The sequence below is a fragment of the Kryptolebias marmoratus genome, linkage group LG6, assembly GCF_001649575.2.
Source record: "Kryptolebias marmoratus isolate JLee-2015 linkage group LG6, ASM164957v2, whole genome shotgun sequence".
In the NCBI taxonomy this organism is placed as follows: domain Eukaryota; kingdom Metazoa; phylum Chordata; class Actinopteri; order Cyprinodontiformes; family Rivulidae; genus Kryptolebias; species Kryptolebias marmoratus.
The window spans coordinates 23,227,567-23,241,851 of NC_051435.1; the positions used below are offsets into that span (position 1 = coordinate 23,227,567).

Sequence of the window (14,285 nt, forward strand, 5' to 3'; positions counted from 1 at the left end):
TTTAGATGTAAAAATGTCAAACAAAAAGTGAAATGTTTTTCTGTTGATGTGTATCTCTGGGGAGTCCCATAAACCACCACACAGTCGTATTTATGGGTTTCAGCTCCGGAGAAACAACGGTGTGGCAGGTTCTGTTCGTTTACGGCAGCTACCTCCATCACTTGGTACAATGTTGTAAAAGTAAGTGAGCTCCAGTATTTTGCCTGGTGAAAACTTAAGCAACATCAGATGTGAGGTCCTCCGGGTCTCAGAAGGAGCGTTTACTCACACTTGGTTTTTCTCAGCAGAGTGTGTCAGAAAAATAATATGTGAAAAAATTCCTCCGCTTTCCTGTCCGGGGGTTTACATGCTGTTCCGAGCGGGTTGACGGAGCAGCAAAGGAAGAAAAACACAATTAACTGCTGTTTGGAGAGAAATTCATGCGTGGGATACATTTTATTGGGTGTGATTTTATTCCACATTAAGCTACGCATTGGCTGAGGAATCTCACCAGAAAACTGGGAAACTCTAAAACGACGGATCTTATCATTCTTATAAAAACTAAGAACCTCAGGAAAACTGAGCCTGCAAACTGAGCAAGATTTGGATAAAATCATAGCAGCAATGAAGAAATACTCCAAAGAAAAAAGTGCATGTTTTTCTGTTTAAGTTTACTTTAGTTTGGTTAGCCTATGACCACAAACTCGGCACATAAGATGTTAAACTTACTAAAAGCCTAAGTTCACCATGATGGCAAAAACGATCTGGTGATGAACAGGTCCCAAAGCTGGGTTTATGAAGCGGTCTGCTGATGAGCTTAAGATCTGTGAGTGGGACAGCCTGGGATGTAAAAACTCCACCTGAGGGCAAATCAGTGAGACAGCCAGCCCACAGCTCCACCTTAGAAAAAGCAGGGAAAAGGAAAAGCCAAAAGGTGGAATGGAGGGGCTCCCTAACAGCACAAGCCAACCTTTTTTGCTCTTACATGTATATTTCAGCATTTTCGTTTTTTACTTAACAGAAAATAAATGTTTGAAGTGTAGACAGAGCCATAGTGATAACAGTGATAGTTTTCAAAGTTGTTGCTTTCAACAAAAATGTGCATCACTCTCATGTGATTATTTATACTTCGACTGTAGAAGAACACAGGAAACCAAGCAACCAGATACATTTGACTGGATTATGAGTTCAGGCGTGTATAAAAGTCCTGCTATGTTTCACAAGAATTAAAGCAAAAAAAAATCCTTTGATTGAAAGGTTTTTTGCAATACTTAAGATGCTGAAGGTAGTGAAAAATTAGGTGGAATCGCTGTTTAGTCATTTTCCGAATCGGAAGCTGCAATCGGAAATCAACTTCAGCTTTGTGGAAGTGAAGGAGAATATTTTCAGCAAGTTACCTCGGTTGTGTTTCACCGTAAGTGGCACTGTTCTTCTTCTGGTTTTTTTTTTAGCAGTAAGGTAGCAAAGCTGCACTCTTCTTCGTAGACATTGAGTTTGGCTGCAGCTGCACACAGTTGCAGCGCCTCCTACAGTAAACTGGTGGAGCTACGCAGAGAACCACGCCGTTCAAAAGCGTTGTTTTGTTTATTTTTTTATAATATACACAACAGAAAAATACTGAGGTCCGGACCTCGGTGTCCTCAATGGTAGCTACAGCCCTGGTCTCACTGGGTCTGTTTTTTTCGTTTGCTGTGCTTGGTGGATGCCGTCCCTATAGTGTGGTGATCTTGGGGTTTTGGGACTGTGTTGTTGGTGTGTGTGAGTGCTTCCTGGTGGGCGTGGCCAGACGGGTGATTGACGTCTCGTCAACACTCTTTCCTCACCTGCAAGAGATCTGGCTGATTTCTAGGACAGGTGTACTTAAGGCGTCGGCAGGAACCAGACCAGCGCTGGAGCATTACCTACTAGTGGTAAAGTCGCTGAGCCTCTGTAAAAGACTAGTCATTTGTAATCCTGTGTTGGTTAACTCTGTTCCGTTTTTGCCTCAGGAAATACCTCTGTTCCCGTGGATCCAGTCTGGTTTCTGTTTTTTGAGACTCCTGTCAACGCAAAGTACCTACCTGTTCTCCCGTGCCTGTCTGTCTGCTCCACGTTGTCACCTGGAAGGATTTACTCACCACTGGAAGGATCACTACAACCATCCTGAAACCTGAACTCACCACCGCTTGCTTCTTCGAGTTGTTGGACTCTCGGCCCAGTCGTAAGAACCTTAACTTACCAACCATCACTTACCATTCTTAGATTTCTCGTGTTCCTCTCCTCCATACTTGCCGTGTCCCTCACTCTTTCAGATCCCGATTCCCGTTCCTGTAAATATTTTTCCCTCACTGTAAATAAATCACTTACCGTTATCACCTGGTCTCCTGTGTCTGTCTGCTGCTGGACTGCTCAATAGAAACTACTCAGAAACCTGACATATAGTGGCCCCTTCTGCCGGTAACCTCAGCTACTGTGGCTTTTCTTCTGTTTTACTGTGGTTTTAAACAAGTATTTTTAAAGAATTTAATCAATTGTTTTGTAATTCTAAACTCTGTCTCAGATGTTTCAAATATCTGCGTGCCTTACAAAGGAGGTAATATTCCTTGGGTGAAATTCCCAGGGTGGTGTTGTTAAGCTACCACGACAGCCCTGAATTCCGTCTAGTGTCGCCACACTACTGAAGCATTCAAGTTGTAAAAAGACTAAACTGTATCATTTAGATCCTCAGACCAATGGCATTTTAAAGAAAAGGGGTGATTTCGAACAGCTTTTCTATAGTTTACTTTAATGTCATTTTAGTGTTTTCAATCTATTCAATAAAACACATTTTACAAGGTTTGAGTCACATATAAAGTAGTCATACAAATATTCAACCATCTCCATAACCTTTCAGTGCATGTTATTAATTTAATTTAGAACAATAAGCACAAACATTAAAGAACAACTTACCATAAAGTGCAATTTTGCAAACAGCTCGAGCAATTTTCATTTGTGCTTTTTGGTCGCGAAACTAAATGCACCAAGTAGGTGCTACAGGTTCTGAGGAGGTTCTGTCAACCAGGGTGGCATCAGCGGTGCCTGTGCACATGTGTGGTTCGTTTGCAGTGTAATGTGGAGTGTGTGTGTCTGTTCTCTGACGGCAGCAGGGATCGCTGTGATCGATGTTGCTGTGATCCTGACCCCCTTGGGACAGAGATGGGTTCACAGCTGTGCCACTGTTCACTCAGGACATATCTGTATGCATTATAGGCATATTTTAGCCTATAACACATTTTTACCTTTCAATAACCTAACAAAACCGTTGATCAGCGCCTCCACTGGTGTGGAGTCTGGGATGAACCACCATCCTGAACTGAACCATCTTCTGCAGGCTGCTGTTAATCATCCTGTATCAGGGGCCAAATATTTTCACATGTACTGTTTATATACTAGAAGTTATCACCAGCCAACCCACGTAAAACACTACTGAACGCCTCTGATAATTAAAACACTTGCAGCAGAAACTGCTTTACAGTTTCATTAGGAATCACAACCCTGAGACATTTTTGCACACATTTATTAAGCAACACCAACTACTGAAACAGGTAACTCTCAGGAGTGACAAAAAGTCAATAAAAACAGCTTAAATATATATAGTACTGCAAATAAGGTTTCTTCTGTCAATTTGTTTTGTTGTTTAAATGTCACAGTTCTAACCCTCATCCTGTATCCAGACTTGGGATCGACAAAAGAGAAACTCAGTTATTTTGGTGCAGTGACTTATTTTAGACAGAGGACATTTTACATGTCCATCCTGCCATGGATCAGTCAGCGTTAGTTTTGCGCTGCCTGGACGCAGTGGGGGAAACATCTCCTGTTCTGCCTGTAGCTGGAGGACTGAGGGCTGTGAGCGCTGTGGGACAGAGGAGGGTCCACTGCAGCACCCGCTGTTTGTTGGAAAGAACCGTACAATTTATGGTTATACATATAATTTAATTTCCCTTTATGATTAATTAAGTATTTTTGAATTGAATTTAATTGAATTGAATATTTTCTTTTACGTCAGTCTTCAAAAGTCTCCTAAAACACTAGAAAAATTCAGCAGTCATTTTTTTGAAAAATAGTCAATAAGGGGTCTGAAAATTTGTTAAATATAGTGACAAAGTCTCTAAGGTGGCAACAATGCTTGCACCTGAGCTCATCATACAACCCACTCTGCTCTGATTGGATAAAACTTCGGTTCTGGTTTGTTTTATTTGTTGAAAGCAGCGTCATAATAAGATTAGATGGCTTTAATAGGACCACAACAAAAAAGGTATTTTGTCTTTCCTTCTCACTTTTACAGATGATGGAGATCCGCCTTTAATCCCTGGTTTAGTACCTCCAGCATACAACGTTCCTACTGTCTGTGGATCTTTCAGGTCACAGAGGACTGAAAGACCTCTAACACTGACATTTTTCTTTTTTGCTCTCAAAGAGTTTCTTCTGTTACATGATGACAGTTTCATCAATCCTGTCTTACAAATGGTATTTACACACCGTGAACTCTGACTTGACAGTGAGCTTTCTTTCTCGAGCCACACACAGAATGTCAGAATGAGGTCAGATCAGAAAAACTTGTTTTGGTCTGTCTCAGGTTGTGACCCTATAGGTGGAGTTTCATGCTATGAATATTTCTGCCTTTTGTTTCTCAAATATGCTGAAAGGGAACTACGTTTTAGCTTGTGATCATTTCATCATCAAACCTTGACTTTTAACACCCAGAGCACATTAGGTGCAAAAAAGGCAGCCATATTGGTGCAATTGGGGGGATTTCAGTTGCAAAACACTAAAGTTGAAAAACTTGTGTTATTTTGTTCAAATGTGGATTGAATGAAAGCAAACATTTAACATCTTTACAACAACATAAACCTGATATCTGCTTAAAGGTAAAACCTACTGTCAGGGTTCTGGGAGTCCCTGTTTGTGTTTTGCCTGTTGGTTCTTTGCTCTCCTCAATAGGTGGCCTTGTTCTCCTGGTGGCTCCACTGGCAGGTGTTTGGCATGAGGAGCTCGTTAAGAAGGAGCATAAAGAGAGTCTGCTGCCAGCACTTCACTGTTAGAGTGTTAACCTGTTTGGTACGTGCTTTACCTCATGGCTCTAGCGCTCGTCTTCTTGAAAAAAAACCTTCAAACCTAGAGGAACTCCTTGCTTCTTGAAACCAAGCCACCGAAACTCAAGATAAATCTAGTACTTCCCGGCAGCAACTCCTACTGCTCCCCGAAAGACTGAAGCCAGCTCACCCTCCAAGCCTGACTGGATTTCACCTGGCCACCAGGACACCACCAACGGAACAATCTAGTCCGTACCTTCAGAGTAGTAAGGACTCATCACCCCGACCTCGCTCATCTCTCCCTGGCGGATTCCAACTACCCACCTGTAAGCCGTTCCCTCCTAATTTATTCAAGTATCATTTACCTTTTTGTAATCTCTTCCCTTCTGTCCAGTGGATGACCCGTTCCTGTGTTCCCGGTTCCAGTCCATGAGACCTTGTTCTGCTTCTTTTTTTTTTTTTCTCAGTAAGTATTTTAAAACCTCTGTCCCCTGAGTGTTTTGCATGTCGGCTAAGTCACTAGCCAAGGCCATTACGCCCATGAAGCTCAGACTTTCTCTGACTTGCTGCAGTTTGTACATTTATGTGCGTTTCAGTGACTTCTGGCTGAAATCCTCCTTTACAGAGATTGTATCATGGCTCCTCTGTCCCACCAGTAGCTGTTTTTTTTTTTTAATAAGACTGGAATGTGGCCCATCGCCTGCTGTGAAAGCTGACAGTGATGTATTGACTGGCTCATGTTTGCACATTCGCTGTCACTGTGATGCGACATTGATACAACACATCCTCATTTAAAAAAAAAAAATCCTATTGGTATCAAAAAATTTTTTTCTTCTTTAATTGCACCCTGAGAACAACTCATCAATTTGGCTTTTCATGCCAGAGTTTTAAACTAAGCTCCTCTTTTGTTGAGAAATGATGGTTTGGTCAAACATGTAATGTTATGTGCAATTTCACACCATATCGCACAAAGTACATGTATTTGTTGTGAATAACTCTTAAGCTATTGACACAAACTTTTAGCTCAACGTCTGTAAGATTATTTTGGTTTAAAACTACTTATGTGTTTGATTAGCTCCAAAAGTTAATCAGTTGTAGTTGTATACCCAAGGATTGTTTCCTGAGAGTTTGATAAAAATCCACTCTGTGAATCATGAGATTTTGCAAATACACACAAAGGTTGACTTCAACAGGTATTGTTAAAGTTTTAAACAACAATCTTGCATAGTGTGTGCGTAGCGTTCAGAGTGTGTTTTGGGAAGGACTCTTTGCTACTACTACACTCATTTTTAGTTTAATATCTGTAAAACTGACAGCAGTAAATGTAGGCTCTTTCAAAGGACACCATAAGCCTGCTCTTAAACACCTTTTTAGTGTAATTTCTGAATGGACTGAGGCAGCAAAGGGGGGCCAACCTTAGTGCTGGTAAATTCAGTTCACCTTATGGACTCAGGTTAGTCTGAGTCACTAAAGTGATCAAGGTCACTTGAGTCAATCATGCTGCAAACCCCCTCCTGCCCCTCTGCCAAAAAAAATACCAACAAAACTACTCATTATTCTGAGATGTTCATTTTACAATTAAACCCACCAATAAACAAACAACTCATAGGTGATAGAACAAGACAAATGGAACAAAAATGTAATGTGCAAATCAAATATATCAACCAAAATGTCACCTATATTAAATGTAGGAATTTTAGCCCACTCAGCAACCCAAGTCCACAGTGTTTCTGGGGATTCTGTTGTTTTTACTAACTCGTGGACTTAGCAGCAGTCTGCCAGAGGGCATGTAGGATCCAGGTTAACTGAGATTCAGTGCGAGGATTCAGATCATCATCCCGGGTGAGTCAATATCTGAGCCCTGATGCACCTTTGTGCCACAAAGTCGGGTAGTAACAGAGCTGAAACAGTCAACATGTGAAAAGGTAAGCCAGCTTTGCGGCTCAGTAATCTGATGAAGTGATGATATATGGGCTGTGCGACCACACGATTACCAGTTTAAACAACAGATTTATTACTGAGAAGATCTATGATAACGCACAACAACTTTGCATTTAATTAAAAACATTAGTAGACCACAAAGGGGACAGTGAAATGGAGTTCATTTGTTTTGAAAATGGTTCATGTTCATCACACATTTAATGTGTTCTGCTCCGTGTCTCCTTTGGTTCCGTGATGCCTGTTTCATTTCTGAAAGCTTACGTCTACAGGCTCTTCCATAAAACAAATCCCATGAAGTGGCCGCACAGAACAGTCTCTCTAAGCTGCCTTTGGCTGTTCGAAAATCACAGACGAAACACTCCACGTCCCTCACAGACGGCAGCTTTCAGAAATGAAGCGAGCAATGTGGAACCAAAAGAGGCGCCTAGCAGAATTCAGCTGCTTTTATGTGCTGCACTGTACAATAAAAGTGTGACAGACACAAAGTGTGTTCAGCACAAAGAGTAAGAAGTTCACAAATTTCACTATTGCCCCAATTTGCCATTGTTAAGAATATACCACTAGTTTGAAAAAAAAAAAGTTATTTTCCCAAATGAATCCATATTATGTTTATAAATTGCAAAAAATGCAAAGCAAAGTTGTCGTGCATTATCATTGATCTTCCCTCTGTAAAAAACCTGTTTGTTGTTGTGTATAGCCCCAAGGCACATCAGGGGTTGGTTGGCTTTGACCCCCTAAGAAGGCCAGAAGGTGTCTAAGGGCTGGCTTGTTCTGTGAAAGAGCCTGTTGACAAAGTTGGAGCCATTTTTGTAGTCTTTAAAGTTAGTGGGCTGTTGAACCCTAACAATAACTGTAAAGAGTTGCTACAGAAACATTAATCATTAATGCAGTCTGGTGAAGATGCAAAAACTGCATAAATGTACTTTTATATTTAGCTCCAATATGAACATTTTCCCAAGAACATTCCTCGTCAACTTTAGAGAAAAGGTTAAAAAAAATCATCCTGTTGTTTGTCAGAATTAATCCAGTCTGATAAGTACAAACTAAAAAACATGTCTGAAGAATCTTAGAAAATAAGTTTTGTGAGACATATTTCCATTGTGCAACAGAGTTGTGTTGGTGTTGCTTAGAAACCCGCCTCGCTGAGTAGAAACACTGACATGTACCTGTGTATTTCAGTGTCACCCACTCTGGGAAATATGAGGAGCATAAGTGTACGAATCTAAAAGTTTTAAAGAGTGAATCAGGTTTTGACATTTTTCTAAATAAATGAGTCAGCTCTGACTGCACACAGTCTGTTTCTTGTTAAAGTATGTGCTGTTTGCACCAAGGACTGCAAACAAAAGCTCAGAGAAACAAAAGACAAAACCACAGTCGATTCTTGTGCTGTGTCACTGCTGTGCTTTCATGGATTTATAATACTTGAGACTTTGTCACAAGAATCAAGAAAGTTTTCAGTTTTAAAGTTTAAAATATACTGAAAAAAATCTCTGTAAATCTGTGTTAGTGAGCACTTCTCCTTTGCCAAGATGATCCATCTACCTCACAGTTGTCATATCAAGATGCTGATTAGACAGCCTGATTATTGCACAGGTGTGCCTTGATAGTTGGAAGAAACTCTCCTGTCCCCCTTTTTAAAAATGGGAATCACCACCCCAATCTGCCACTCCACGGGTGTTGTCCCGGTCCTCCACATTAAGAAGGCGTGTCAACCATGACACATTTGGGTGAGGTTATGTGTAGCAGAGATGCAGAGAGACTGACTATATATATATATATATATATATATATATATATATATATATACACACATACATACATACAAAAGGTGTGTTCATGTTATGTCGGTGCATGTGTGCTAGTTAACCACCTTGAACAAAAAAAAAAAAAAAAAAAAGGTGCCATAAACAGCAGAAGGCCTGTCATCTACAGCACCCAAGAGCAGAGAGGACAGGTGGATCCAGCCCCAGAAGGCAGCAGCAGTCCCAGGCAAACAGGCACCGGGCACCAGCGAAGCACAGGGCCAGCAGCCCCCAGGACAAAGAGGTATGGGCCATGCCACCACCTCCCGCCGTGCAGGCTAAGCCCGGGACCAGACCCCCCAATGGGCCAGTGCCCACACAACCTCCCAGCAGAGAGACCGCCCAGCATCAAACAGGAGAGGCCCCCCCAGAGCCCCCAACACACCAGGCAGGCACCGGTCCACCGCAGCAGCCGGAACCCAGAAGCACCAAGGTGGAAGGGCATATAGTCATCCCCTTGTTGGGCCAAGCCCCTGAGGGGTCTAGAGGGAGGGGACGCCCATTGGAGCCCAGCGCAGCCCCCGGGACCCTCGCCAAGCCCAGCCAAACCCCAGGACCCATAGACCACCACTCCGGGACATGGGTCGGGCAGCCACACGAACAATCCCACACCAAGGGGACAGCAACCCGCAGGCAGCCCCCCAATGATGCCGTCAGAGACCCCCAGCCACCCCACAAAACCCCAGCCCCTGCTGAACCAGTGCAGGCACCAGCCCCCCCAAGCCCAACCCATGCCCTCCCCAAGTGTGAAATGTTGCAATGGGTGCAGCTGTGTAAGTCTAAAGGTGCATTCAAATGGGGTCAGTGGGGCTCCACTGCTTGCAGATAGCAGGACCCTTCCCAACCCCAAAACCCTAAGTGTCTCTCATGCATTAAAATAGAGGTGCAGGGCGGGGCCAAACATGGCAAGGGGAGGGCACTACTTGGTGCTTCCCCCATGCCTGCAGGGCTCTCCGGCCCACACATCAAGGCCCTAGCCAGCTCCACAACTGGCCCCCTCCCGACCCACCTGCCCGCACCAATCCAGCCGACCGGGGCCAAGGAAGCACCGTGGACCTCCAAAGACGCCAAGGGGAAGCACTTACACAGCGACCCCCCCTCCCCCCACCCCATCCGCACCAGCCAGGAGTGGCAGGAGGCTAGGCAAGAGGGCATAGCGGCCCACGGCCCAACCTGTACCTGTCTGCTGCTTCAGGAGTCCTCAAGGACTCCTGAACTCATACTAATTAGCTTTTTATAATGTATGTGAATGTTTTTGTAAAGCACCCCGAGATGACCTTTGTTGTGACTTTGTGCTACAGAAATAAACTGAATTGAACTGAAATAATTTCAGACTTTACTGAATCTTTCATAAATCAGACAGAACTACATGATTGGAAAGGATATCGTGCTCAAAATAATTTAAATAACTTAAAATGTTTCAGCTTATTTGACAGTACCCGGTGCGTGCCAGGCTGTGTTGTGCACTGGTACCAATTACAGCTGAGAACAAAAACACTTGGAATCTGAAAGGTATTTTTCACAGGAGCAACATTTTATTAAACTTGATATTTTTTGTTCTTGTGAGCATTAGACATCAGATGTACACATTATACAAATGGTGCGTTTGGTAGCAAATATACTTTCTATTGAGACAGCAGCAGCAAAATTGGCATGTACAAAAATACACATTTCATGTTTTATTACACAACACACAAAAAGATCAAAATATATTTATATATTTATACACATATCTGTATTATAAATATGCACATCTGTACAGGTCGAAAACAAATTATGGTTGTAGAGATAATTATAAACAAAGGATTAAGTACTTTTTGGGACAACAATAAACATGACAATGCCCTTATTTCACAATTATCCTGGAAAAAGTTATGTAAATAACACTGTTTATTACTCATGAGATAATTATTAATGAGCGATCAGACTTTTGTACAATGTGGAATATGGTCATTTGGTGTTAAGTGTCATCTAAGAATAAATAGTGAAATCGGAGCTGTACTAAACAAAATTATATTTTTATGGATTACAAAAAAAACATAAAAATGAGAGGATTCTGAAACATAAACACATTACGCACATGAGGATGATGGGAGTTTCTTAATAAAAATGATGAAGTGCTATAAAAGCAAGACAATCACTTCATGATCTCAACTTTTGAACTTTCTTTCACACGAACGCAGTAAAAGAAACTTTATTCTTTTTTAAACCAGAGCTTCCAAATATGACACTCAGAGGCAGTTAAAACGGATAAATAACCAAACAGATTCAAGGATTCAAAAAAACCTTTTCCTTCTTAAAAAAAAAGTATGTGGTTAAAAAAATGGTTTTACAGAAAAAGAAAGTAGCATTCCATGAAAATATGGTTATTGCCTGCGGTTTTTTCACGGCAGAGTTTTAAACTAAAGTCTTGCTTGATCAGCTGGCACTGTGTTGGAGAGGACTCTCAGCTACCACCCCACCCAAGTCTAGCTCAATATCTGTAAAAATAGCTGAGTTGTAGCCATTTTTGTGTTTGCTGTGGCAGCCATCTTGACTTGGATCTCCAAAAGTGAAACAGTTGTAGATGTGCATTCAGTGGTTACTTTTTGAAAACTTCGTTAAAATCCATCCAGCGGTTCAGGGGATATTTTCCTTACAGAAAGAGACGTGAGCGCCAGCTTTTCATGGTGGCATGTAAAAAAAAAAAAAAAAAAAACCCACAAAATTTGGTCAAACCGTAGTAAAGTCTGTAATGAATTAAAACATCAATTATTGTGGTTTTAAAATTACTTGTTTCGACCAACAAAAGGCCTTTCTGTGTTTTTTTCTTTTATCTCTGACAAAATTCTCCAACAATTTTCTGAAAAAAAAACAAAAACTGATTGGTTTTTGTGGGGAGAACCCCAATTTTTGTGCTCCAGCTTCAACACCGACCCTGTTTAATCTGTCGGATATTTGTTGCTTCTGATCACAGTCAAGTGAACAACTGAACCAGGATTCTGTACCTTTTAAAATCTGTAGTACCGTTACAGTATTATGTAAAGAAAGTGGTTGTATACAAATAAAACTTATCGGATGAAAATGTACATTTTCTATACAGACGTCTTTTTTACACATATGACTCTTCTGCAAAAAACAGCTGTTCGAAGTCCTCCAGTCGTGGGTCGCTGCACCTCCTGCTCTGCCACTCCTTCTTACCCTGCACAATAGCCAGCGCCACCTCCTGGCTCCTCCGCAGGCAGGCTTCGGGATCCACCTGACCCTGCGTGGAAAAGTAGTCCCTCACCACGCGGCTGGCGGTGGGAGAAAGACAAAGGTGCTGCTTGGAGTTCTTGGACTCCCCCTCTGACCCTCTCAGTCTGTCGCCTTGTCGGCCTTTAGAAGGCTTCTCCAGCGTGAGGCTGATGGGGGGGTCTGAGTCTCCTGCAACCTTGGCGGGTTCGGACGCTCTGCGGGGGAGGGTCTTCCTCGCTTTGACGCCCTCCATGGCCAGAGTCAGGGAGTGGGACTTTGGTCTCTGAAGGACCAGAGTGGCGGCGCTCTGTCCATAGAAAACGCTCTGTGGGGGCTGTACCCACTCGCTCCCTGCTGGTTTCTGTGCGACCTCACTTCCTGTGTGCGGTTTGGGATTGTTAGCGGAGGGTGGGTTTGAGCGTTTGGCGGCGCAGGTCTGGTCGTGGAGCTTCCTCAGCTCTTTGACAGTCAGGGGTTTCTCTGCTCCCTTGAAGAAGGGGGAACGGTTGCGCTGCAGCTGCAGCAGAGCCTGCTGGTAGGACGGAGGGCTGCTGCATCGCTGCTGGCTGTTTGGATTTGCCACTGCGGCTTCCTGGACAGGGACGGAGCTGTCATCGCTGGGTGGGCAGGAAGATCCGGCAGCTACTGGCAGCTCCTCTGCTCGTCCACCGTCCGGCTGCCTCAGGGACAGGCAGCGGTCCTTTTTAAGCCACGTGTTAGGGTGGAGGCCATGCGAGTGAAAGGAGGTTTGGCTGGTCCGAGGAGGCTGGGAGGATTGTTGCCATGGAGACAGGGCTTCCCTTTGTGGCGGAGAGTCTCTTGGTGACTTCTGTGGAACGGCTCCATTTGTGGTGTAGTCAGTGGAGTACTGGGAAAAGGCGGAGTCTAAAGAGCTGAGGGAGGAGCCAGTCGGAGAGGTGGCAGGCGACGACAGACTGGAACAACTGGCATCCAGTCGCAAAGGAGGAGGAGGTGCATGCTTAATCTTCCTCTGCCCGCTGCTGGCTTCTCTCTGCTCATCTTTTCCGGCCACTTTCAGCTGCAGCCTGTTGAGCCCCTGCTCCAGAAACACCTCGTCCTCCTCCTCCTCGCCTTCCCCCTCCATGGCAGCATCATAGCTCGCCTTCCTCAGCGGGAAGTGGCGCTTCTCGGCGTTAACCACTACGACGCTGGAGGAAGGCATGTTTGCCAAAGCCAAGGCGGGCTCCGAGCTCCTTCTGAGCCTTCTGGGACCCTGCGACAAGCCGTTGACCTGGCGGGAGGCGCGTGGCGTTCGGACCGCAGGGCTGAATCTCCTGGGCCGAGCCAGGGGAGGGAGCTGCAGGAGGAGGTCAGAGTCGGGGTCTGGCTCGGGGTCGCCATCGCTGAGGGTGATGACGGAGTCCCTGCTGCGGCTGTCGGGCTTGGTTTTATCCCGAAGCAGCAACTGTTCCTGGTAGGGCGACTCGGGATCATCGTTCAGCTCATTCTCCAGACTGTCGTAGGACGAGTCGTTCATTTGGAAGGAAGACACGTCTGGGAAGGGAAACACAAAAAGTTTGTTACCGGGAGAATATATTGTGATAAAAGAAAGTCAAGATCTTGACCCCACCCCCCCACCCCCCCGTTCTGAATGAACAAAGTCACACTTCACCACGAACGATGTTGAGAACAAAGAACAAAGCTTGGTCCTGCTGTGAGCTCCGTGACCTTCAGCGGTTATTTGCGGCATAGGGAGGAAAATTAGAGCCACGTCTGAATGAAGAGATTCTGCAGCATTTTAATCGACACCTGTGACCCCGGCAGTCACTGAAACTACTGCAGGTCAAACTGCTGACCGCAATTAACGGGCCTGAAAGAGGCCAGACGCAGCGAGACAGACAGTCCACCTCCCAGCAACACACTAAAGCTTTATTAGTACGTTCAAAAAGGAAACAAACAGACCGACAGGTTTTAAGTTCTTCAGTTGAAACTCTAGTTTTATGCATTTTACACAGTGTGTGCACAAATTACTCAGCAAAAACCATTGTAGTGTTAAAATTAGTCAAAGAGCAATTTTACATTCTTACTATGATTATTAAGTGATGAATGCCATTTGTGTAAATTTAGGCCCTGCCTAATGTCTTGATCAGTCGTTTTATGGGACTACAGAAAATCTTGTTTGATCGTTATCACCCTGTCTGCATTGCTAGATCAGGTCTGCTGTGTTTGCACCTCATCCTCATGTGAACAGTGTTTTTTTAGTGAAAAAAAACAGATTTTTACATTTTAAAGAGGAGATTTTTCTAGAAAACTCTGCTGTTAGTGTGGTGCTCTG

At 43.8% G+C, this 14,285-nt stretch overlaps 1 protein-coding gene and 1 long non-coding RNA gene across 2 annotated transcripts in view; one reads left to right on the forward strand and one right to left on the reverse strand.

Moving 5' to 3' along the window:
• The first annotated feature begins 1,645 nt into the window (after positions 1–1,645).
• LOC112451042 lies at positions 1,646–8,264 on the forward strand. The gene is made up of 2 exons (XR_003039783.2): positions 1,646–5,356; positions 5,425–8,264. It is a non-coding gene; the product is annotated as an uncharacterized LOC112451042 (long non-coding RNA).
• Positions 8,265–10,286: 2,022 nt separating this feature from the next.
• The window catches only part of LOC108244209 (rho GTPase-activating protein 20), a 42,548-nt gene continuing 38,549 nt past the window's right edge, over positions 10,287–14,285 (reverse strand). The window contains exon 15 of the mRNA XM_017430186.3: positions 10,287–13,504. Within this exon, the coding sequence (XP_017285675.1) occupies positions 11,865–13,504 (1,640 nt within the window). The 3' untranslated portion in view covers positions 10,287–11,864. The remainder of the gene's footprint in view (positions 13,505–14,285) is intronic.